At 41.4% G+C, this 24,321-nt stretch overlaps 1 protein-coding gene across 1 annotated transcript in view; it reads left to right on the forward strand.

Annotated features, from left to right (window-relative positions):
• PVALB (parvalbumin) overlaps positions 1-24,321 on the forward strand; it is a 55,754-nt gene that overhangs the window by 22,126 nt on the left and 9,307 nt on the right. Inside the window, exons 2-4 of the mRNA XM_089681951.1 lie at positions 8,728-8,801; positions 15,503-15,635; positions 23,040-23,149. Of these exons, the coding sequence (XP_089538077.1) occupies positions 8,741-8,801; positions 15,503-15,635; positions 23,040-23,149 (304 nt within the window). The 5' untranslated portion in view covers positions 8,728-8,740. The remainder of the gene's footprint in view (positions 1-8,727; positions 8,802-15,502; positions 15,636-23,039; positions 23,150-24,321) is intronic.

Below are 24,321 nucleotides of genomic sequence, written 5' to 3' on the forward strand. Positions count from 1 at the left end.
CTCATAACCCACCCATTTCAATTGATATCTCACTGCATACTGCTGGAACCGAATCCAGTTAATATATTTAACCCCTCTTTACCCAGGAATCAACCTTTAAAGGAAACTCCTATGATGGGGTAAATAGATACTAAATAACATATATCACTACGCTATGTTTTTACTTAGCAGCAATAAGGGAACGTATACAGTGATTAAGATCACTAAAAGACTTGGCAGTGTATCCACTAACAGTAGAACATCTCAGCATAAATTAAATACATATAAGATCAAAAAATATATATGATAATGATCATGAATAAAATTCAGCTAATAAAATGAATAAAATTAAAATCAAATACATACACCACCCCTTAAAAAACCCAACCTACGACCAAGTTCCCATAATATTATCATTAAAGGTCACTAATATAACAGTTAATATCCAGCTCAATATTTAAGCCACCAGGTGCTAAAGAATGCAGCATATAGATCCATTTTGTTTCTCTCTAGGGTCCATAACCCTATTGAACTCCCTCCAAGAGGGAACAACTCGTTCTATCACCCAAAAAAGAAGTTTGGATGGGTCCCTCGCATGATAATGTGAAAAATGATCAGATACACTATAACTGTATCCTTTCCTAATATTCTTCATATGTTATGCTATTCTAACTTTCAAAGGGCGTTTTGTATGTCCAACATAAATTAACCCACATGGGCATTGAAGAGCATAAACCACATGGGTTGTATCACAAGTTATAAACTCAGGGATGTCATATTCACATCCTATATTTTTGGAGAAAAAAGATTTACATTTACTCAAATTATTAGTTACCATACAACAGACTTTACATTTTTTACATGCTATAAAACCTTTCATTTGAGGGAACATTAAACCTTTCCCTGGAGAATCAAATATCTTCTTTACAACCTTCTCCCCAAAATTACATGCTCTCCTACATACAAATCTAGGAGAGCTCGGTAACACTGGCCCAAGCACTCTATCCATCAAAAGTATGTGCCATTGTTTATAAAAAATGGCTTCTACTTCGTTATATTGACAATAGTAATCCAAAATAAATTTCCATTGTTGTTTACCATCTTCACATTTAATTTTATCCTGTAAACAAAATTCTCTAGGTATAGTTAGAACATCATAAATAACCTTATCTATCCCATTCGGAGCATATGATTTTTGTATAAATCTCTCTTTAATAATTTTAGACTGTATGATGTAATCGCTCTCATGAGTACAGTTTCTTTTGATACGCATAAACTGGCCTCGGGGAATGTTCTTCAGCCACAAACGATGGTGTCCATTCCTGATTGATAAGTAGCTATTTCTATCAGTAGGTTTAAAAAATACTTTAGTAGTTAAACAAATCACCTTGCCTCTCAATAGTGACATCGAGAAAATTGACAGAATGATTGTTCCACTGATAGTCCAATTTAATATTAGTGTTATTATTAAGTTCAGCCATAAATTGATGTAAACTATCTTCTGATCCCCCCATATAAACATGAGATCATCTATAAATCTCCTGTAGAATAATAAATTCTGGTTTCTGTTGGTTAAATATGTCTCTATCCTCCAATTCATCCATACAAATTTTGGCAAGGGTGGACGCAAACTTAGCACCCAGTGCTATGCCACTTTGTTGGTTATAAAACACATCCCTGTACCAAAAATAATTATGTTTAAGGCAGAAATCCAGATATCTATGTATCTATCCTCCTATTCAGCCATAAAATATTGGCCAGCATCAACATCAACTTGACAACATGTCATCGGACGAGAGGACATATTGTAAGTTGAAAAATGATCCCACCAATATGTAAGTTGAAATCTTTGGTGGATTTCGGTTATAGAACCCATGTTCTAATAAAGAGGGAAAAGAGATACTTAATATCGAGCATCAGCAGAATACCAGTTATTTACACTTTACCAAAAATTCATAAGGACTCCCAATTACCCCCAAGCAGTCCAATTGTTAATGGTATTGGTTTAGTAACGGCCAGATTGGGGGAGTATTTGGATAAATTTCTCCAATCCAGTATGCTGCAGACGAGGGCCTACCTTAAAGACACCAAAAATCTCCATTTGTTAGGAGAGATTAAGTTACATAGGAATAAGGAAGTATTTTTAGTAATAGCTGATGCAGCATCGCTTTACACTATAATACATACATAAAAAAGGAGGACATTCCCCAAACCCAAAAATACTTTTTAGGTAGATCTCTGGATTTCTACCTTAAACCTAATTATTTTTGGTGCAGGGATGCGTTTTATAACCAACGAAGTGGCGTAGCAATGGGCGCTAAGTTTACGCCCACCGTGGCCCATTACGCCCATTATGGCTGAATTGGAGGATATATACATATTTAACCAGCAGAAACCAGAATGTATTATTCCACAGGTGATTTATAGACGATCACATGTTTATATGGGGAGGATCGGAAGATAGTTTATATCAATTTATGGTTGAACTTAATAATAACACTAATCATATTAAATTGAGCTATCAGTGGAACAATCATTCTGTCAATTTTCTCAATGTCACTATTGAGAAGCAGGGTGTTGCTTAACTACTAAAGTATTTTTTAAACCTACCAATAGAAATAGCTATACTTATCAGTCAGGAGTGGACACCATCATTTGTAGCTGAGAACCATCCCCAAGGCGCATTTTATGCATATCAAAAGAAACTGTACTCATGAAAGCAATTACATCATACAGTCTAAAATTATAAGGAGAGATTTGTACACAAAAGATATGCTCAGAATGGGATAGATAAGGTTTTTCAGGATGTTCTAACTATACCTAGAGAATTTTGTGTACAGGCTAAAATTAAATGTGAAGATGATAAACAACAATGGCATTTTATTTCGGATTACTATTGTCAATATAAGGAGGTATTAGCCATTTCTTATAAACACTGGCACATACTTTTGATGGATAGAGTGCTTAGACCAGTGTTACCGAGCTCGCCTAAATTTGTTTATAGGAGAGCATGTAATTTTGGGGAGAAGGTTGTAAAGAAGATATTGGATCCTCCAGGGAAAGCTTTAATGTTCCCTCAGATAAAGGGTTTTATAGTATGTAAAATGTAAAGTTTGTTGTACGGCAACTAATAATTTGAGTAAATGTAAATCTTTTTTCTCCAAAAATGTAGGATGTGAATATGACATCCCTGAGTTTATAACTTGTGATACAACCCACGTGGCTTATGCTCTTCAATGCCCATGTGGGTTAAGTTATGTTGGACGTACAAAGTGCCTTTTGATAGTTAGAATAGCATAACACGTGAAGAATATTAGGAAAGGATACAGTTATCATAGTGTATCTGATCATTTTTCATGTTATGTGAGGGAACCATCCACACTGCTTTTTTGGGGGATAGAACGAGTTGTTCCCTCTTGGAGGGGGTCCAATAGGGTTATGGACCCTAGAGAGAAACAAAATGGATCTATATGCTGCATTCTTTAGCACCTGGTGGCTTAAATATTGAGCTGGATATTAACTGTTATATTAGTGACCTTTAATGATAATATTATGGGAACTTGGTCATAGGTTGGGTTTTTAAGGGGTGGTGTATGTATTTGATTTTAATTTTATTCATTCTAGTAGCTGAATTTTATTCATGATCATTATCATGTATATTTTTTGATCTTATATGTATTTAATTTATGCTGAGATGTTCTGTTGTTAGTGGATAGACTGCTAAGTCTTTTAGTGTCTTTAATGACTGTATACATTCCCTTATTGCCGCTAAGTAAGAACATAGGGTAATGATATATGTTATTTAGTATCTATTTACCCCATCATAGAAGTTTACCTTTAAAGGTTGATTCCTGTGTAAAGAGGGGTTAAATATATTAACTGGATTCGGTTCCAGCAGTATACGGTGAGATATCCATAGAAATGGGTGGGTTATGAGAGCTTTCCACCCAGTGATAATGATTGACTAATAGTGGCAATGAGGAAGGTATATAGAGATAGTCGCTGCGCCATACAGCCATCCCTATGACTAAGTCGGAAGTGATGAAATGCGTCATCGCGAGGCTGTGCAGCAACCAGAACTGATATCGGGATCCGGAAGTAACGCAGAAGTGCCATTTTGAAGGGTCTGGCAGTGGTGAGAGCACACTTACATCTGATGTCAATGCATTGGAATATGATAAGCATTTTTAAACTTACGCTTTCTGAGTGGCTTATTAAACTTATTGAATAAAATGTAGAGCATTGGTTACTGTACCATTGAAGTGTATTTTTTACTTTTTCATGACAATGATACCTGATGGAGAGGAGTAAGAAGGTCTATGAAGTCTATGAAGTTTACACAGCGGTACTGCAATTGGAGATCTAACAAGCAATACATGCCAACCATGAGAGTGGGAGGTATGTTGGTCTCACAAGCACGTAGTGATTTTGGTTTGGGATACCAAGTTATAGGAAGATTGAAGCACTGAAAGTGACTTTCACATTATTTGATGGACTTTTTTGTTTCACAGTAGTGGATGGATTTATATTATATTATGAATGATTGTTTATAAGTTGTATTTCTGATTCACTGTTCACAGCATCACTGTAGAGGGTGTTTTGTGTATTATTTGTTCACAGCGCCACTCTATAAGTTGTTTTTTGTAAATTCCTCTGTTGGCTGGCATCACTCAGTCACTCCAGAGTCTGGAGGGACTTCGACTTTAATGTTGGGATCCATCCAGATTCCTGACCAGCAGTTTGCTCCGCCTCTCGGTGAGCTGCTGAGATCCTGGGCCAGCCGCTTCTGCCCCCTCCACAGCCCTGGGCTCTAGCAAGTGCTGGTGGGGCAGAGCAGAGAGATGGTGACTGACAGTCACCAGTTGTCTGCTCACTGAAGATCGAAAAACCAAGCAATCTGCGGTCTTTGATCACTTGGTTCTTGGTCTTGAAGACAGCAGGTGACAGATGCAGCATCTGATTGATGCTGCATCCACCTATATGAGCAGACATGTTTATTTTGAAATCCTGCACTTCTCTTTTAAGCACATAGACAGACAGAATGGATAGATTGCACACACGTATTAGAATATCATTAGTAGCTTTTATATAAAGCACCTCGCACATTAAGTTTTCTGTTCTTTAAATGCTAGCAGATGTTACTTGTTAATTCTTGGTGGATATACAGCAAGGCTCTCAAGTTCCAGAGCATGGAAGGATAAAAAATGTATGATGGAACAAGCTGTGGGTCTATATTGCTGCTAGCCCTCCATAAATATACTGCTTATGTCCCAGATGCCAGTTTCCTGTGCCAGAAGAGTGAGTGATGCCAGCACTGAATATGGGAGGGGTAGACAGGATACAATTACCAAGTAACGCAGAAAGGTTGAAGAGGTGCAGAACACCCTGTGTCTTGCAATGTCAGCAAGTTCCTATAGGAGAAAACTCTGCTTGGCAGATCCATTGAGACCCTGAGCATCCCTCCCTCCTGTGAGTCACACTTTACAACGGAGAAAAATTAGTCTTTGCTCATTCTGCATTAAATGGACAATCCTGACACAAAACTGATGCATCAGGCCAATTCTCACTATGTGCGTCACACTTAGTTTGGAATTTCAATAATGTACGTAGTAGTCATAGAAATGTTTCTGACACAATAATGAGCTGTTTTTCTCAAATGCAATCACTCCATCACATATTTCCCATGGTTTCATCCAAAAAAGCACATCCTGTCACAGTTACAGAAATTGCTTTCCCTTAGAAACAAACTGCATAAAACATCATCAAGCAGATATTTAATAATCGGGCTAATGTCACATTGCAGTTTTTGACAAAGGGGAGGGTTACAGAAGAGCTTTTTCTACCAGTGGCTTTTCAAATTGAAAATCATTGCATGCAAATTTCCCATTGTGCTGATGATTGCTGCATCTTCTCATTGTGAAAGTCAATAGAAAATACTGAGATTCTATTACAGACACAGAATTTATGGAAAAGGACCCACCTCTCTGAACAAGCATACAAAGATTTCATGTGATCTCAGTCTATAATTATTACATATACTAATGTAAATTAAAGTGACACTAAACAATATCCTCAGTCTCAAAAAACAAGCAAACAAATCCACTACTTATTGGCCCTGTAACCCATTTTTCATTAATTTGTTTCTTACTGTGCTTTTCTGCCTCCTTGTAATATCTTCCATGAGCACCTGAACCTCTCCTTTTCCCTCTTACCTCTGTTACTTTGGAACAAGTTAGTTGCCATCATGTGCATTGCTCCATGCACAATACACATCCAATTGTCTCTAGCCCATCTAGGGAGTAAGCAAGAGAGAGTGGCTACATTCCTACAAACAGTGGGCCCATAAAGAAGTTGGATCACAGCAGCAAAATAAAAAGATAGGCACTATTTTTACTTAGAAATATATACCTGAATAGAATGTTTTTCAAACCAGAATTTAGTGTCATTTTAATTGATGTCATTCATATTACTGTAATATGGCTGTATGTGAAAAGTGGATAATATTAAGGGAACCTATAAGTACAGACATATGTAGGGGTAGTTGATCCAGGCAATATCTGAAGCAATTTCCTCTTGGGGATAGGAAGGAATTTTTTTTACCCCCCGCTGGAGCAAATTGGATCATGATTTACTGGGGGTTTTTTTGGCTTTCCTCTGGATCAACTTTGGGTATAGGATTGTGTGTATGAAGGATTTCGATTTTTCTGTTTTTTTTCCTTTATTGGTGGAGAACTAGATGGACTTGTGTCTTCTTCCAACCTGTCAAACTACGTAAACTGCAGCTGCTGACTTACTTTTGAAAAATCACTGACTTGCTTTTGGAGCAAGCATACAGGTTGGGTGTCTCATACTTCTCTGTCTATAAGCTTGTCGCAGGTTTGTGATTCATTAGCATTAGCATAGCGAGGAAACAATAAGGATGACATCCTAGAGCCTACATGCACCCTCAAAAAAAGTCAGAAATAGTATTGCCTAGGTTTCAGTCCAGACAGGTTCTCTTTAAATATGTATTATGGGTAAGGCTTATGGAGATGGTGGCTATAAAATGCTCGGATCAGCAAAGAATTTTAAACTCCCAGTGGGCATTCTGAATCTGATATTTTGATTTAATTTATATGCCAGCAGATTGAATCACCCACCCTTTAATCACCCACCCTTCTTATGGCTTTTGTTTAATTTGGATGTTAAGCTGGCTATAGATGGAACACATTTTTTGTTCAGCCAGTGGCCTGAATGAAAAAAAAAAAGAATGGATTTCTCCATCTACACAATCAAGGAGGATAGAAGAATCCTCCTCGTTGATTCCCTGAGACATTGGGATTGATTTACAACAACTAGAGAGTGCAAAATCTAGTGCAGTTGTACAAGGTAGCCAATTAGCTTCTAACTTCAGCTTGTTCAATTAATCTTTGACAATAAAACCTGGACGATGATTGGTTTCCATGCAGAGCTGCCCCAGATTTTGGACTGTCAAGTTTTAGTAAACCAACCCCATTGCATCCTGACAGCAGGGACTCTCTGCTGATCAAGAAATTGTTTTCCAACATACGCTTCTGTCGAATGGGAGTGACCACACTTGGATCTCATTTTAGGCCGGTTTCTGCTGAACCGGACAAATTTTGTGCCATGTATGGCCAAATTAAGATTCCAATCTCCACCCAACTGACACAGCCAGCTCCCTTTGGATTTTTAATATTCTGTACTTTAGTATGACTTTATTGTGAATAGTCTATGAATCTATGAGGGAGATTTACTAAAACTGGTGCACTTAGAATGTGGAGCAGCTGTGCATGGTGGTCAATCAGCTTCTAACTTCAGCTTGTTCAATTAAGCTTTGACAAATCCTGGATGCTGATTAGTTTCTATGCAGAGCTGCACCAGATTTTGCATTCTCCAATTTTAGTAAACCCTCCCCTAATTTGTCTCATATTGCAGCAAAAGAAATGAGACTCCATTGTATGCAGCGATGGATGTCTATAAGAGGACAGTAGGGAATATAGCTCATAAGTATAATGCCATAGCTAAAAAATGCAATTGTTAGATTGAATGCCCCTTTAAGATAGAGGCATAAGGAGGACTTGCATGCAGTAACAGCCTGCAGTGTTGGCTGCACAGATCTTCAGGCAGTCCTAAAAATGTCTTTCCCCGGTTAAGGATTTCTCTTTGAGGGTCAATGCTGATTCTGTGTGTGGTGATGTCCCCAAGTGATGCACATAATGCAGTATGTGATTAAGCTCGGCCTAACTAGTAAAGCCTTTGCTGCAGAATTAAGCACTAAGAAAGACTAATCAATGGGAACAGAATCCTGTGCTGTGCTTTTATGTAATGCAGGAAGAAAATGATTTATGCTAAAAGCATACAGAGCTTACCAGCGAGGTGATAGGAGAATTAAATCATATTTAACCCTTGCACTCCCAACACCACTGGTAACAAAGTGATCCAAAGTATTACAGATATATTTGGTGGAGATTTCATCCTATAACATCCCTGTTAAACCCCTATCCAAAGTGATTTTATCCCAAACACAAAGGATAAAGTGACATTGCTAAATACTCAGGTGACTGGCACGCTGCCCCATGGCTTTCAGCCAGCGGTTTCACCCTCTGCCGTTGAGTCCCCCCCCCCCCTTACCACACTGTCACGGGAAGTTGCTGCCTGCAAGCAGCCGCAGTCAGGTCGGCTGCCCCTTGGAAGTGATGAGTCCAGCAGAACATACCCTGCCTCTCAGTCTGTCCCATTCTCTTGCAGATCCAGAGCCGCAATGCATATGACTGATGTTCTCGCTGCTGGTGACATCTCAAAGGCTGTGTCGGCCTTTGCAGGTAAGAGAAGTTATGCTGTGTGCATGCTTGAGTGGCATTAAAGCTCTTTTGCCAATTATTGCATCCTTTGAAGCAGAATTGAGTGAATTAAAATGTGAAATGTGCCACTACCACTGCACTGCAGAAAAGTTAAAGAACTCCTTGTACACTTGCTAATGCTTACAAATTTCTTTAGTGGACTTGTAAGTCTTTAGGTTTATATTTTAGAGATTCTATAACATAGTTGATGCTTCTGTAGCAGTATAGTTGCAGTCATTTTACAATAACTCCCAAGGACACTTAGGGGGTGATCACAGGTACCTAAGCTAGTTGCACTTGATATTGTCTCAACGAACTACAAATCACAAGGTAGCAGACTATAAATAGAAGATTGATTGTTTTTGCATCTTGATTTAAATTATTTTAATAGAGGGTATTGATTAAAAGACTAAAATCTGAAATATAGAAAAAAAAGATTTATGGTTAAATTGATGAGCCCTGGAGTGTTTTTTTTTATTGTCAAAACTAGTCAAGAACAAATTTTTAAACTTTGGAAATGTCCCTAAAAATTATATACTACTGGCAAGTTTTACTAACAAGATTTAGGGATTTTGAGAAAAAAGGTAGGGTTTCCAAAAAGCAAAAGCTCACTTTTTATTGAATGAGAGTCCTTAAGAGACCCTTGCCATATTTTATGACCCTAATTGTGGATCTCCCTGCCCAAGATCCCCTCCCATCCTTACAAAATTGTCTTGTAACTTATCTCTGCTTTGCTGTAAGCTTCTTCCTGCTGACTTGTGCATCTTAGCCACCCTCTCCTCCCAACTGCCTTCTTCTATTGTCAAGATCTCGCCATCTGTCCTTCACAACTGGTTACGTCGGTATAAATCTGCAAAAGAAAAAGTGAGTGTTAGAGCGTGTTCACTCTAAAGGAACATCTGATTAACATCTTTATATCACAGAGAATTGCTGCCTAAGGGACACCAAGCTTTATTGTTCCCTGAAAGCAATTAAAGATGAAATGATGCTGGAGAAATATCCAGCTCGGATAATGATAGGCTGTAAATTGTGTCATATAAAAAAAAGGGAGATCAGCCTTCTATTGTAATCTAGAGCATGACATTTAAAGGAACATCTTATTTTAGAACATGTGCATACACAGAATTTCACAAGTCAGAGTCCTGCCAAGTCATTTATATGCAGTATATGTATTGCATTAAAGGGTTATTCAACTGAAAAATGGTATGGGTGCATTTTGCATCACCATCTAGATTTGTATCTCTCTCAAGGATTCTGATGGTTAGATCTTTGCAGCTCCTGATGCTGCCTATTTGTCACAGTCTTTACCAAAGGAACAATTCTAATGATTGCTTTTACTTGGTTTTCATTAAGAATGGGGCAGCAGAATGAGTGATACCTTAAAAAGGCCATAAATTGGACACATTTTGGTAGGGAGATATACACACTGGAATGGAGCCATACTGTAATTATGTGAGATGGAACACCTTACCAAAAGCATCTAGGGCCCCCTTGTCTCAATAATATCTGCAGTATGAAAACTAGTTAAGGGCTCCCTGTCTCCTGAATCTCTCCACTATCAAAACTACTAACGGTCTCCTTAATCTGCCCAGTATCAAAATTATTATGGGCTCTTTCTAATATCCCCAATATCAGAAGCATTATGGGGTTCCCCTGCCTATCCAATATTAAAACCATTAAGGGACCCAGTAACTTCCTACCTTACTGAATACCAATCTTACATCCTTGCCTCCCCAATATCTTAACCATTAGAAAGTCACCTTGTATTCCTAATCTCTTCAAAATAAAAGGTTTTTTTTTTGGGGGGGGGGTATAAGAGATGACCCTCTCCAAACAGGATAGTGTGTAAAACCTGTAGGTTGTAGGAAGTACCTGTCTGTATACAACTAACTCTGTGGTAGTGTGGTAGACAATAAAGCAAAAGCAATAAGCATTAATAAGAAGAAAATATATCCAAATACACACCATTTTGTCCTCCCCCTATCTCCCTAATCTGCCCAGTATCAAAACTATTGAAGCACAACTCCAGGATTCCCTCACCACAGCACTGTATATTTAGTCTCTGTTCTGCCACCATAGCTGTACTCTTCATTTTGTACATGTTACATTCTAACACTGCATACAACTCTTTTCATCATCTATGACACCACTCCTCCTCTCAGTTGCTGTTGGCAACTCCAGGGCACCTGTAGGAAGTTCCTTCTTGCTGCCTATGTAATATTTCCAGACCACATCCCATGAGTCTTTGAGAGTTTTAGAGTAGTTCTGGGTGTTACTATAGGCAGGGCTGGAGCTACCATTAGGCGAACTAGTCAGCCGCCTAGGGCACGCCGCCGCCTAGGGCGCAGCCACAACTGCTGGTTCCCCTATTCTCCGCCATGGCCAGATTTAGGGGGGTGATGGGAAGGGTTACACCTCACTCCAGATTTCAGTTGTGAGTCCACATGCTGGTCTTTCCATGGACGCTGTGCCTGGCCACTGAGTGCCTTCCCCAGCCTACAGCAGTGAAGCCTGCATAGAAGAAATAACAGGAGAGAGCTGGTATGTGCAGTTTGTGCTCTCCTCTCCTGTCAGTGGAGCGATCCTCTATAAAGCATATGACACAGGATCGCTCTTATATCGGCATGTTTAATGTTTGATTCATCTCCTGGCTCCCTGCTGAGATGAGTGGTCACTGCAGGAGGGGGGGGGGATAATCGAACTGGTACAGCCTGATCTAAGAGGGAACCTGTGTCATCTGCTGTATAGAGAATCGCTCCACTGACAGGAGTGAGGGCACAGCACAACCCCCACCTCTACCTGGTTTCTCACCTGTAATTTGGGGGGGGAGCTTACAGGCCAGGGAACTGTAGACAATGAAAAGGGGGGGGGGGGAGGGGAACAATAATTTGTGCTGAGATGAGAGGTTTGTGCAGGAGGGGGGATGGGGGCTATTTGTGCTGGGAAGGATAATGGTGATGATTGGGGGTATTTGTTCTAGGAGTAGGAGATGGGGAGATATGTGCCAGGAAGAAGGTTTGCAGGGGAGGAGGGTTGGGGGGATTTATACTAAAGGGGGGGGGTGGAGTATAGTGAGAGCATTTTATGCTGGGAAATGTAGCTAGAGGACGGATTTGGGGGAATTTGTCCTAGGTGTGGGGCTTGAAGGAACAGGATTGGTGTTGGGAGGGGGGATTCGTGCTAGGAGGGGGGAATTTGTGGCTAGGAGAGGGGATTGGGAGGATTTGTGTTAGGAGGGGGGATTTGTGTTAGGAAGGGGGATTGTACTTGGAGGTAGGATTGGGGGGAATTTGTGCTAGGAGAGGGGATTGAGGGGGTGCTAGGAGAGAGGATTGGGGGAGAGATTTGTGCTAGGAGGGGGGAATTTGTGCTAGGAGATGGGATTGGGGAGATGTGTGCTAGGAGAGGGGATTTGGGGGGAATTTGTGCTAGGAGAGGGGGATTGGGGGGGTTGTGTTAGTAAGGAGGATTGGGGGGGTTGTGTTAGTAAGGAGGATGGGGGGGGGGAATTGTGCTGGGGGGGATTGGGAGGGTTTGTGCTAGAAAGGTGATTTAGGGGAATTTGTGCTAGGAGGAGGGATTATAGTGATTTACTCTAGAATGGGGATATTTGGGGGAGAGGGTTTGTGCTAGGTTGGAAAATATGAGGTAAAGAGGATGTGTGCTAGGAGGGGTGAAGTAGAACTACAGGTGATTTTTTTTTTTTTTTTTTTAGGATGGGGGGTACAAGAAGCTGGTCTTGCCTAGGGCACAAAATATACTAGCATCGGCCCTGACTATAGGTGGTGAACGGGGAATAAAGAGCTCTATTATTACCACACACAGCCCAAAGCTCCCTATCTACTGTTTGGGAAGGCAAGGTTGGGGAAATAGGCATGGGTGGATGGGACTGCATTCTAATTACAATCCATTCAATCCCACCCAGCATCTGTGTTGGGAGTGTATTGCATCACTGCTATAGTCTGAAAGACTACAAAGTAGAGTCTAAATGCAATGGCTCCTGCAGGAAGTGGCTGTGCGATACTCACTGTCGCAGAGCTGGAAATAGGGCAGTCAGGCAATTAAAAAAGTTGTATTTGTTTTAGAATTACAGAGTCTGGCAACATCAGCAGAAAATGTACTACTAGAAAGATTAAGGAGGTATTTATTAAATTATTCATATTGTGTTGAAAAGTTCTGCTTTAAGGGGGTCCCTCACCTCACAAGTTTGCTTAATAATAAATAATTTAAGGAGCCCCACTTTCACTCCCCAATATTAAAATCATACTGCCATATTCAGCCTGTCCACCTAATTTCAATCTAAAAGGTTATTTCTCTAGTGATACCGAATACTAATTGCTATCATACAAAGGTTCCCAAACTGTATCTATAGTATATTTAGTTTATTCGCATGTAGTCCCTAAGATTGGTAAGAAACTAGTGCAAAATTCCACCCAGGGATGTGCACACAAAAGGGATTAACCAATTTAGGGAAGAACGACAATTTCAAGAAAACCCGTGCAAAAATTGTGCTGCCATTGCTCATATGAAAAAGCTAGTTGCCGAGCTGTTTCTGGATGAGATATTGAGCGATACAAATCACAAGTATACATATCGGGAAAGTCAGAGTGAAATTGGCTCCCTAATTTGCTTATCCGTTCCAGGTCAGTGACTCAGAAAGCACAGTATGCATTGGAGCACTTTGATATCCATCACTACAGGTTCCCTTTAATGGTACTTCTGTTTTGCAGAACTAAATTCTAATGTTCGTTCATTGGCTGCAGCACTGATTGAACAAAAATATTCCAACAAGCCTAATTAACTTCTCATGAATGGGAATGGTCATAGATAGATCAAAATTCAGTCTATCCCTGCTGAACTGGCTGATTTCGATCCATCTATGGCCAGCTCAGGACATCACAGAACGCAATCTCTAGTCAACTTCCTCAAAGGCTCATTTACACTTGCCACAAAGACTTCCCTGAAAAGCGACTGGCTCAGTGTACACCTACAGAAATAGTGCTGACACACAAATAAAAGCATCTATAACAGAAGACATGTACTCAGTCTCTTCTGGTGTTGAAAAACTGGTCAGCATTTAAAAAGACTTAAGTTCTGCTTTAGGTATGAGTGCTACCCCCATAGGAACTGCAAGCACTTTGCTCAGGCTTTCCCATAAATCTTCACCTGCAGCCAAGGACACAGTATTTCCTATAGCCAGGTGCACACAACCTCTACTCATTACCCCAATGATCAGCCTAGGGGTTTTAGTTTTTGGTTTTTTTTTTATTTTGTTTTAGAACTGGGATAGGGAAGGGATATAGTGGGATACTTCAAATTTAACTGTTCACAGTTGAGGACAGCTTTCTCTTAATGGATCTGTGGGTTTTCTTAGTAGAACTGTGTAGCAGACTGTACAAAGAATGTTTCTTCTGTAGCAATGCAGAGACTGAATGGACAGTTGTTCTTCGGGACACCAGCCAGCGTCCCCTCTACCTTACACCCAGCAGCTGACTATATAGGTCTGGGAGGGTTACCAGCACACATCCCAGGAGCCCTTTTGGATAGTCGGTACTCACAACACCCTTGCTGCAGGTCACCTTCCTCCATGATACCAGACAGGATCTGTATACATCCCCCTCAGTCAGCTTTAAGAAGCACCCTGGGTTTCAGCATTCTGGCCCTTGGGTCACCCACCCGAGGCCTCCTGGCAGCATGAGCCAGGGAAGACAGCCGCCTCCCTGGCTGGAACTCCTCTGTCAGGAGAAGGAGAAGAACCCAAATCCGATGTGCTCACTGACTATAAATACTAGTACCCAGCATGCTCAGAGGCACCAATCCTTGTAACTGGCTGGAACTGCATCCATATTCATACTGCTCATCTGCATGGTTCATACTATCCACCCAGAACCTTCCTTGGTTACCTGGATACAGATGAATCTTCACCCAGATATATCGGCACTGTGAGTCACACAAGATGAGCTAGCTAAACAATTGTAGCTCTTCTGTTAAGCAGAGAGAGAGCCACTACATCTTCCTACCGATCTCCTGTTAAGCAAAAGACCATAATATGCTATAGTCAACTATCTACATCCTAGCACCTATCTAGGAGGGTGCTACAGGTACATAACCCACACCTACCCACCACACTCAGTCACTTATTGTACAAAAGAAGACCAGGACAGAGATGGAAGTATTTCAAATAGCATCTAGCCAGACTACAATAACAAACATACTTTTATAGTTTATCAATCTTGGTGGATTTGGCTTGGGGAGAATTTTGGCTTGCAAGGGGAATATATGCTTAGGGGGTTAGCGTGCATGATTTTTTTTTTTTGGGCGCGTGGGGATTTTTGCTGACACATAACACTCATACATCTTGAGGGGGCATAGTTTGGCATCTTTGCCGTAGGCACTAGGTAACTTTGTCCCAGCACTGGCAAGGATTCTACTCTACAGCTACTGGCAGGGGACAGGTTTCTCTACTCAGGCTGTGGCTCACCTTATGTTTTAATAGACCGGGAATGTATAGTATTTAGCTGATTTAAACTAAAAGCCCAGTTGGGCTTTAATGTAAATGATTAAAACAGATTGGTCCTTAGGCTGTACATTTATTCCAATGCCCTGTGCTTCAGTTTTTTATACATTAATGAGCTTTTATTTTCTTGAATTCTTCTACCTACTGCTTGTTCTATGTTCCCTAGCTGCTGACTCATTTAACCACAAGAAATTTTTTGAGTTGTGTGGCCTTAAGAGCAAAAGCAAAGATGACATGAAAAAGGTTTTCCACATCTTGGACAAGGACCAGAGTGGTTACATTGAGAAGGAGGAGCTTTGGTAAGTCAATGGACACACTTATAATTTGTAGTCAAGGGGGCCTATGTATAAAGCATTTATTAGATCAATGTCACAAACATTCGCCCACTCTGGATGAATTCTCACCGTTTTTTCTCTAATATGATTATTTGATATGATTGTCAGTGCCATCCAGTGACCATACTGCAGTATTTTATCTGAAATACCTCAATCAAGAATATACTGCATTTTGGCCACTAGATGGAGCTGGTGATAATAAGAAACTACAGGGAAATTTTGAGCAAGAAGGGCGAATATTTGTGAAATTCGTCCAATGATTGAAAAAAGAAAAAAAACAGACCCCATAGACATTATCTAAGTTCTTTGATGAATGCTTGAGCTTTTTATAGAAAATACCAGCCTGCGAAATATTTTCATTTCCATAAACCCTGACTTCCATGGAGATACCATCACAAAGATCCTATAATAAGGCCCCCGAGGACTCTGAATATGAATGAAACAGAACATAGAATTATCCAATATTTGCAGGCAATTGAACAACCTGTATAGGACAATTCATGTGCACTGGGATGCCTTTATAAATCCATGTGCAAAATCAGCGTTTATTTTCAAGTTTTGCACAAAAGCTCATCATGAGGTGCTTGCTTGTACTATAAGTAAATGACAAAGCTACAAATGGTAAATTAGAACATTATTCAAGCTCTGCACTGTGTTGTACATAAATAAAGCCTATTATAAAATAATGAAGCTTTGAATTGCAGAGGGCTTTCCATGTAAGAGTACACTGCTCAAAAATTAAAGGAACACTTTGAAATCACATCAGATCTCAATGGGGAAAAATATCATGCTGGATATCTATACTGATATGGACTGGGTAATGTGTTCGGAATGTAAAGATGCCTCATCGTTTGATGAAAATGAAAATTATCAACCTACAGAGGACTGAATTCAAAGACACCCCAAAAATCAAAGTGAAAAAATGATGCAGCAGGCTAGTCCATTTTGGTGAAATTTCATTGAAGTAACTCAAAATGGTACTCAGTAGTTTGTATTCCCCCACGTGCTTGTATGCATGCCTGACAACGTTGGGGCATGATCCTTATGAGACAACGGATGGTGTTCTGGGGCATTTCCTCCCAGATCTGGACCAGGGCATCACTGAGCTCCTGGACAGTCTGAGGTGCAACCTGTCGGATGGACTGAAACATGCTATCCCAGAGTTGTTTATTTTGGATTTAGGGGAGGTGAGCGTGGGGGCCATTCAATGGTTTCAATTCCTTTTTCCTCCAGGAACTGCCTGAATACTCTCGCCACATGAGGCCGGGCATTGTCGCACACCAGGAGGAACTCAGGACCCACTGAACCAGCATAGGATCTGACAATGGGTCCAAGGATTTCATCCCGATACCTAATGGCAGTCAGGGTGTCATTGTCTAGCCTGTAGCGGTCTGTGCGTCCCTCCATGGATATGCCTCCCCAGACTATCACTGACCCACTACCAAAACAGTCATGCTAAACCATGTTACAGGCAGCATAACATTCCCCACGGCTTCTCCAGACCCTTTCACATCTGTCACATGTGCTCAGGGGGAACCTGCTCTCACCTATGAAAAGCACAGGGTGCCAGTGGCAGACCTGCCAATTCTGGTGGTCAATGGCAAATGCCTATCTAGCTCTATGGTGCCGGGCAGTGAGCACAGGGTCCACTAGAGGATGTCGGGCCCTCAGGCCACCCTCATGAAGTCTGTTTCTGATTGTTTGCCCAGAGACATTCACACCAGTGGCCTGCTGGACATCATTTTGTAGAGCTCTGGCAGTGCTCATCCTGTTCCTCCTTGCACAAAGGAGCAGATACCGGTCCTGCTGATTGGTTAAGGACTTTCTATGGACCTGTGCAGCTCTCCTAGAGTAACTGCCTGTCTCCTGGAATCTGCTCTATGCTCTTGAGACTGAGCTGAGAAACACAGCATATCTTCTGGCAATGGCATGTATTGATGTGCCATCCTGGAGGATTTGGACTGCCTGTGCAACCTCTGTAGGGTCCAGGTATGGCCTCATGCTACCAGTAGTGACACTGACCCTAGCCAAATGCAAAACTAGTGAAAAACAGTCAAAAAAGAGTAGGGAAAAAAATGTCAGTGGCCTCCACCTGTAAAATTATTCCTGTTTTGGGGGTCCTCTCATTGTTGCCCATCTAGTGCACCTGTTGTTAATTTCATTAACACCAAAGCAGATAAAACTGATTAACAACCCCCTCTGCTACTTAACTGACCAGATCAATATCCCAGGAGTTTAATTGACTTGATGCTATACTCCGATAAAAAGTGTTCCTTTAATTCTTTTGAGCAGTGTATATTCTCTGTGGCTGCTGAAGAGATGACCTGCACAACAAACAAACATATTTTACAAAATAAAAATAAAGCATGTATTGCACAATGTGGTGTAATTATTATACAACTGGATGGCAACATTTTCAGTCCCCCCACAATTATTACATCTGGTAGAGGTGAACTTCAGTCAGTAAAATTACCTATTGATATATACCGTATTTTTTGCTCCATAAGACGCACCTGACCATAAGACACACCTAGGTTTAAGAGGAGAAAAACAAGAAAAAAAATACTCTGAACCAATGGACTATAGACATAGTACAGGAAATGACCAGAGACTGCAGACATAGTACAGGAGATGACCAGAGACTGCGGACGACCAGAGACTGCGGACACAGTACAGGAGATGACCAGAGACTGTGGACACAGTACAGATGACCAGAGACTGCGGACATAATATAGGAGATGACCAGAGACTGCGGACACAGTACAGGAGATGACCAGAGACTGCGGACATACTACAGGAGATGACCAGAGACTGCGGACACAGTACAGGAGATGACCAGAGACTGCGGACACAGTACAGGAGATGACCAGAGACTGCGGACGACCAGAGACTGCGGACACAGTACAGGAGATGACCAGAGACTGTGGACACAGTACAGATGACCAGAGACTGCGGACATAATATAGGAGATGACCAGAGACTGCGGACACAGTACAGGAGATGACCAGAGACTGCGGACATACTACAGGAGATGACCAGAGACTGCGGACACAGTACAGGAGATGACCAGAGACTGCGGACACAGTACAGGAGATTACAAGAGACTGCGGATATAGTACAGGAGATGACCGGAGACTGCGGACATAGTACAGGAGATTACCAGAGACCGCGGACATAGTACAGGAGATGACCAGAGACTGCGGACATAGTACAGGAGGACATGACCAGAGACTGCGGACACAGTACAAGAGATGACCAGAGACTGCGGACACTGTACAGGAGATGACCGGAGACTGCGGACCTAGTACAGGAGATGACCGGAGACTGCGGACATAGTACAGGAGATGACCAGAGACTGTGGACATAGTACAGGAGGACATGGCCAGAGGCTGCGGACACAGTACAGGAGGACATGACCAGAGACTGCGGACACAGTACAAGAGATGACCAGAGACTGTGGACATAGTACAGGAGGACATGGCCAGAGGCTGCGGACACAGTACAGGAGGACATGACCAGAGACTGCGGACACAGTACAGGAGATGACCAGAGACTGCGGACATAGTACAGGAGATGACCGGAGACTGCGGACATAGTACAGGAGATGACCAGAGACTGCAAACCTAGTACAGGAGATGACCAGAGACTGCAGACACAGTACAGAAGATGACCAGAGACTGCAGACAGTACAGGGGATGACCAAGAGACTGCAGACCTTTGGGAAGGGAGGGGGAGCGGGTACCTGAATTTGACAGTGCGCATGCGTGAGAAGCGCTGGGCTTTGTGAATGGTCTGGTGTCTTCTGGGACCTGTCATGTCATGTGTCCCAAAAGATGCTGGACCATTCACAAAGTGCAGCGCTTCTCGCTTCTGTCACAGCTGGGTGCCCACAATAAAGATGTCAGCACCAGAAGACTGTACAGCGCTGGACCGAGGAACAGGTAAGGTTCTGCTGCAGAGAAGAGCCGAGCGGCTGGCCCAGTATTGTGACACAGCGGCAGGAATACTGGACCGGCCGCTCCATATTCGCTCTGTAAGACGCACTGACATTTTCCCCCCTTTTTTTGAGGGGAAAAAGTGCGTCTCATGGAGCAAAAAATACGGTAGATCTTAGGACCCCCAAAAACAAAATCTCACTGTCTAAAGCTGACCATACACAACAATCTGATTGTACAATCATTAGAATTAGCAAAACTTTGTAATTCAAGGACCTACCCTAAAATGTATTTTAAAGAATAATTTGAGGAATGTGTATTTTATACATAGTTACATTGATCCAGCATGGACCAATGTAACTATGTATATACCATACCTGGCCAATGCCCCTGGAAGCTGCTCTGAAGCTACACCACTACTCCAGTAATCTTCACTTACTTTCAAGTCCCATGCTGAGCAACCAGTCTGATACATTGTGAATACAGGAGGTCGGCCGCTTGGCACATACACCATTCAGAGAATGCAAAAAGTTCCCTGATTGACGAGGTGGAAAGAGTGACATCATCGCACTGCCTATCCAGATCATCCAATCAGTGAATGCTAAAACAAAACATTCTCTGAATGGTGCCCGTGCTGAGAAGCTGACCTCCTGTGTTCAGTAAGCAGAGGTACAGCTAGGAGTGCCACCTTTTCAGGATTCACCCAGACAGTCTGGGTTTTGAATTATGTGTCTGGTTTTCAGTCCAACCAGACACATTATTCAGACTGGACCATGGATCCCTAAGATAGCTGGAGAAAGGATTAAGCATTTTCCTCCTTCCAGCCTACAGGGGGTGATAGAAATCCAGCACTGAGACTGAGAGCTCACCTCAGTCTCAGCACTACACTGCTGCGGAAAGAAGACAGACTGTCCTTCTTCCTTTCTCCTTGTAAGTGAATTATCACATAACTGGAGGAGCTGACGTCTTTGCAGAGTGTGATCTGTGAGTACAGGGGGGAAGGATGGTTTGAAATTTCTGATGTGTGCAGGGACACCTGATGTAAGGGGGCACTCTACTGGGGGCACCTGATATAAGGAGGAATTCTGATGCGGACACCTAATGTAAGGGGGCACTCTACTGGGGGCATCTGATGTAAAGAGGGACTCTTATGGGGACACCTGATGTAAGGGGGCACTCTACTGGTGACACCTGATGTAAGGAGGGTCTCTGATGGGAACCTGTGATGTAAGGGGACACTCTACTGGGGGCACCTGATGTAAGGAGGAAGCCGATGTGGACACCAGATGTAAGGAGGCACACTACTGGTGACACTTGATGTAACGGGGGGGTCCTCTTATGAGGACACCTGATGTAAGGGGGCACACTGATGGGGACACCTGTTGTAAGGAGGGACTCTGATGAGGACACCAGATGTAAGGATAAGGGGGCACACTACTGGGGACACCTGATATAAGGGGGCACTCTAATGGGAACATATGATGTAAGGGGGCACTCTGATGGGAACATATGATGTAAGGGGGCACTCTACTGGAGATACCAGATGTAAAGAGGCCATCTGATGGGGACATTTGATGCAGTGTTAATTTTGTTAAAAAAAATATTTTCGGCATAGTTTTCGTCAGCTGCATGTTTTTAGTGCCAAAAACTAAACAAAATTAAAATTCAGCTAGAATTCCGATGACTAAAGTACAACTAAAACTAAAATGGCATGTTAAGACTATAACCAAAACTAAATTTGACATAAAAACTAAAAGTGGTCAAAAAGCAATATTGTTTGTTTACAAAACTTGGTTTTATTTATAAAGATGTTACTTTACTGCTTCCGCACCACCCTATAGCAGAAATACTGCTAAAGGGCGTCACGGGTGCGCAAAATCATGTGTGTATATATATATATGTGCTTTCGCAGTTCCGGGTAGGGGGCCATTCACAGCCTTGGCTGTCAATCACCGGGTCCCGGCCGGTGATTCCCCGCCAGTACCCAGCGATCACAGAGGATTTCCGACGGGGGAAAGACCTGTATGTAAACAATACAGATCTCTCCCTTATCAGCTCCTGCACACTGCTTTGTATGGCTCTGCATAGCGGAGGCATACAAAGCAGCGTGCTTACAGTGAAACACAGCACACAGCCCACATAGTAAAACACACACAGTTAACCCTTTGATCGCCCCACCCATTAATACTTCTTTTCATTGTTAACAGTGAACTGTTAAAGTTTTTAAAGTTGCACTTCTGTTTGTCAAAATGCAATATTTTTGTTTGTTTATGAAACTGGAGATTTTAGTTAACTAAAATACAACTAAAACAATTCAGATGACTAACATATGACTAAAACTAAAATGGCAATTTAGTTAAAAAGACTATGACTAAAACTAAATTGAAATTTGATGTCAAGATTAACCATGACCTGATGCAAGGATGCACTCTGATTGGGACTCCTGATATAAGAGGGATGTCACGTGCACTGTCTTGAGCCACACAGGGGATTAGTCCATAGCCCAGTGCCTGGATCACATAAAGTTTTGGCAGATTTATAAAAAGATTCACGTACATCAAGAATTTAAAATAACCAGCATTGAATAGGACAATGTCTTCCTGATGATGAAATGTGTTGGGTGGAGCTTCGGCATGTGGCGTCACCACATTCTGGAGGGACGGCGGCCATATTTTTGGTTTGAAACAATTCCTATTCAATGCTGGTTATTTAAAATTCTTGATGTACGTGGATATTTTAATAAATCTGCCAAAACTTTATTGAATTACTTCACTATGAGTTGCCTTTGTTCTTTATTCCCTATCTGAATATCGGATGGGTAAGGGGCTCATTTTTTCGGGTGTATGGTGACTGCCTATAACATCAGAATCTTCTTCTGCAACTTGTTATATTCACTTGAGGACTTATATTGATTTTTACTTTTGACATTTCTATGTAATATAATTAGCGCTGCATTTCTTTTGTTCATAGAAGGAGAAATATCCCGTGCTGGCTATTGTATCCAGGCAGTCGCAGCACCTGCCCGAATACCCCAGTGTTGATGCAGTCACTGTTTGGCTGATAATTTTCCACCCAGTACAGTTGAATGTTAAATCAACATTTGTCAAGCCCAGGTGGTGCCACAGGGCCACCCACTGCTCAAAGTTAGCTGATTTAGCAGGAATTGGCTGGAAGGCAAAGCATCCATGGCCAACTTTAGAGTTTAAATACACTATTACACCCTATTTACTTTGTATCCTCTCCGGTGGACAGTTGTTGACAGACCAAAGCATTTGGTCCATTTTAAGCTCTAGGGGCATAAAATGAAATCTAGATTGTGTAATATAATGACAGTCCTGATAGGAGTTAGGCTCTGGAAAATATCTAGACACAGTTAGTGTACTGCTTGGTTCAGGAGCAATATACATCTTCCATCTTTTCTTCCATTCTGCAGCCTTATATTGAAATGCTTCACTCCAGAAGGCAGAGATCTGTCTGACAAGGAAACTACAGTCCTCCTCGCCGCTGGTGACAAAGATGGAGATGGCAAGATCGGCGTGGATGGTATATTGTTTTTCTTTTTTTTTTGTTTGATAAACAATTATCAGGATAAATGTATAATGAGTTATTGGCTTCAGATCCATAATGTATAAATTGCATACTATAAGGCATATGTATAAAGCAGTAAATGTGACTTTCACAAAACATTCACTGCTGGTGAATCAATCACTAACATTTAAAAACCTATGCATCAGTAAGATTCACCTGCAATGAATGTTTTGTAAATGTCACATCCACCTGCAGCAAATGTTTGGTAAATGTCACATTCCCTCCTTTATAGACAGTCACATACCCCTAGCAGCTTGTGAAATAGGGACCCATTCCTGAAACTTTTTTATACTTCTGCTTTTAGGAATCACTTTTTTTAAGTATAATTCAGTGCATTTTGCCAATTATTCAACAGATTTATAGGCTCAGAAAAATATTCATAAATGTATGTGCTATCCTTAAAGTTGAAGTCAAGGGTTGTAGGGTTAAAGCAACACTGAATGATATCTTTAGTCTCCAAAATAATCCATACACATCCACTACGTAATGGTCCTGTAATTTAATTTTCATGAAATGCTTTTTTTCCTCCTTGTAATGTTCTTCGTGAACTCACGAACATCTCCCTTTCCCCCACACTTCGGTTTGTTTGGAGCGAGCAATACACGTACCTTGCGGTTATGTGCACTGCTCTATGCACACTACAAATTCCATGGTCCATCCCAGGAGCAAGGAAGAGAGGGTGGCTATGTCCCTACCTACAGCAGGACCATGGTGAACGAAGGTAGCAACTTTCTAATAAGCCACAGCAGAAAAAAAAAAGGGATTTGATGGAGGCTGAGAGCAATGGAAGGGACTTTTTTGAGCTAATACATACTTGAATGGAATATATATTTTTTTTTAAACCAGAAATTAGTGGCACATTAAATGCTTGTTTTGTCCAGGAGATGTTGAATAAAATGATGTACGCACCATATTCACTGGTAGCAAAGAGATAAAGAGATATGATACACAGGGTGCCATCATCCCTAAATAATACAAAGGGGGGAGTCTTCTTGAGAATTTAACGGCACAATTCTCTGGTATGATAAACTTAAACAGTTCAAAAAAATTTTTTTAAAGATATGCATTTTTATTTTTACAATCTTAAAAAACAAACATAAAGCTACAATACAGATTATGGTGGTGTC

Source organism: Staurois parvus, unplaced genomic scaffold, assembly GCF_062004578.1.
Source record: "Staurois parvus isolate SC_StPar_1 unplaced genomic scaffold, SC_StPar_1.0 ptg000282l, whole genome shotgun sequence".
Lineage (NCBI taxonomy): Eukaryota > Metazoa > Chordata > Amphibia > Anura > Ranidae > Staurois > Staurois parvus.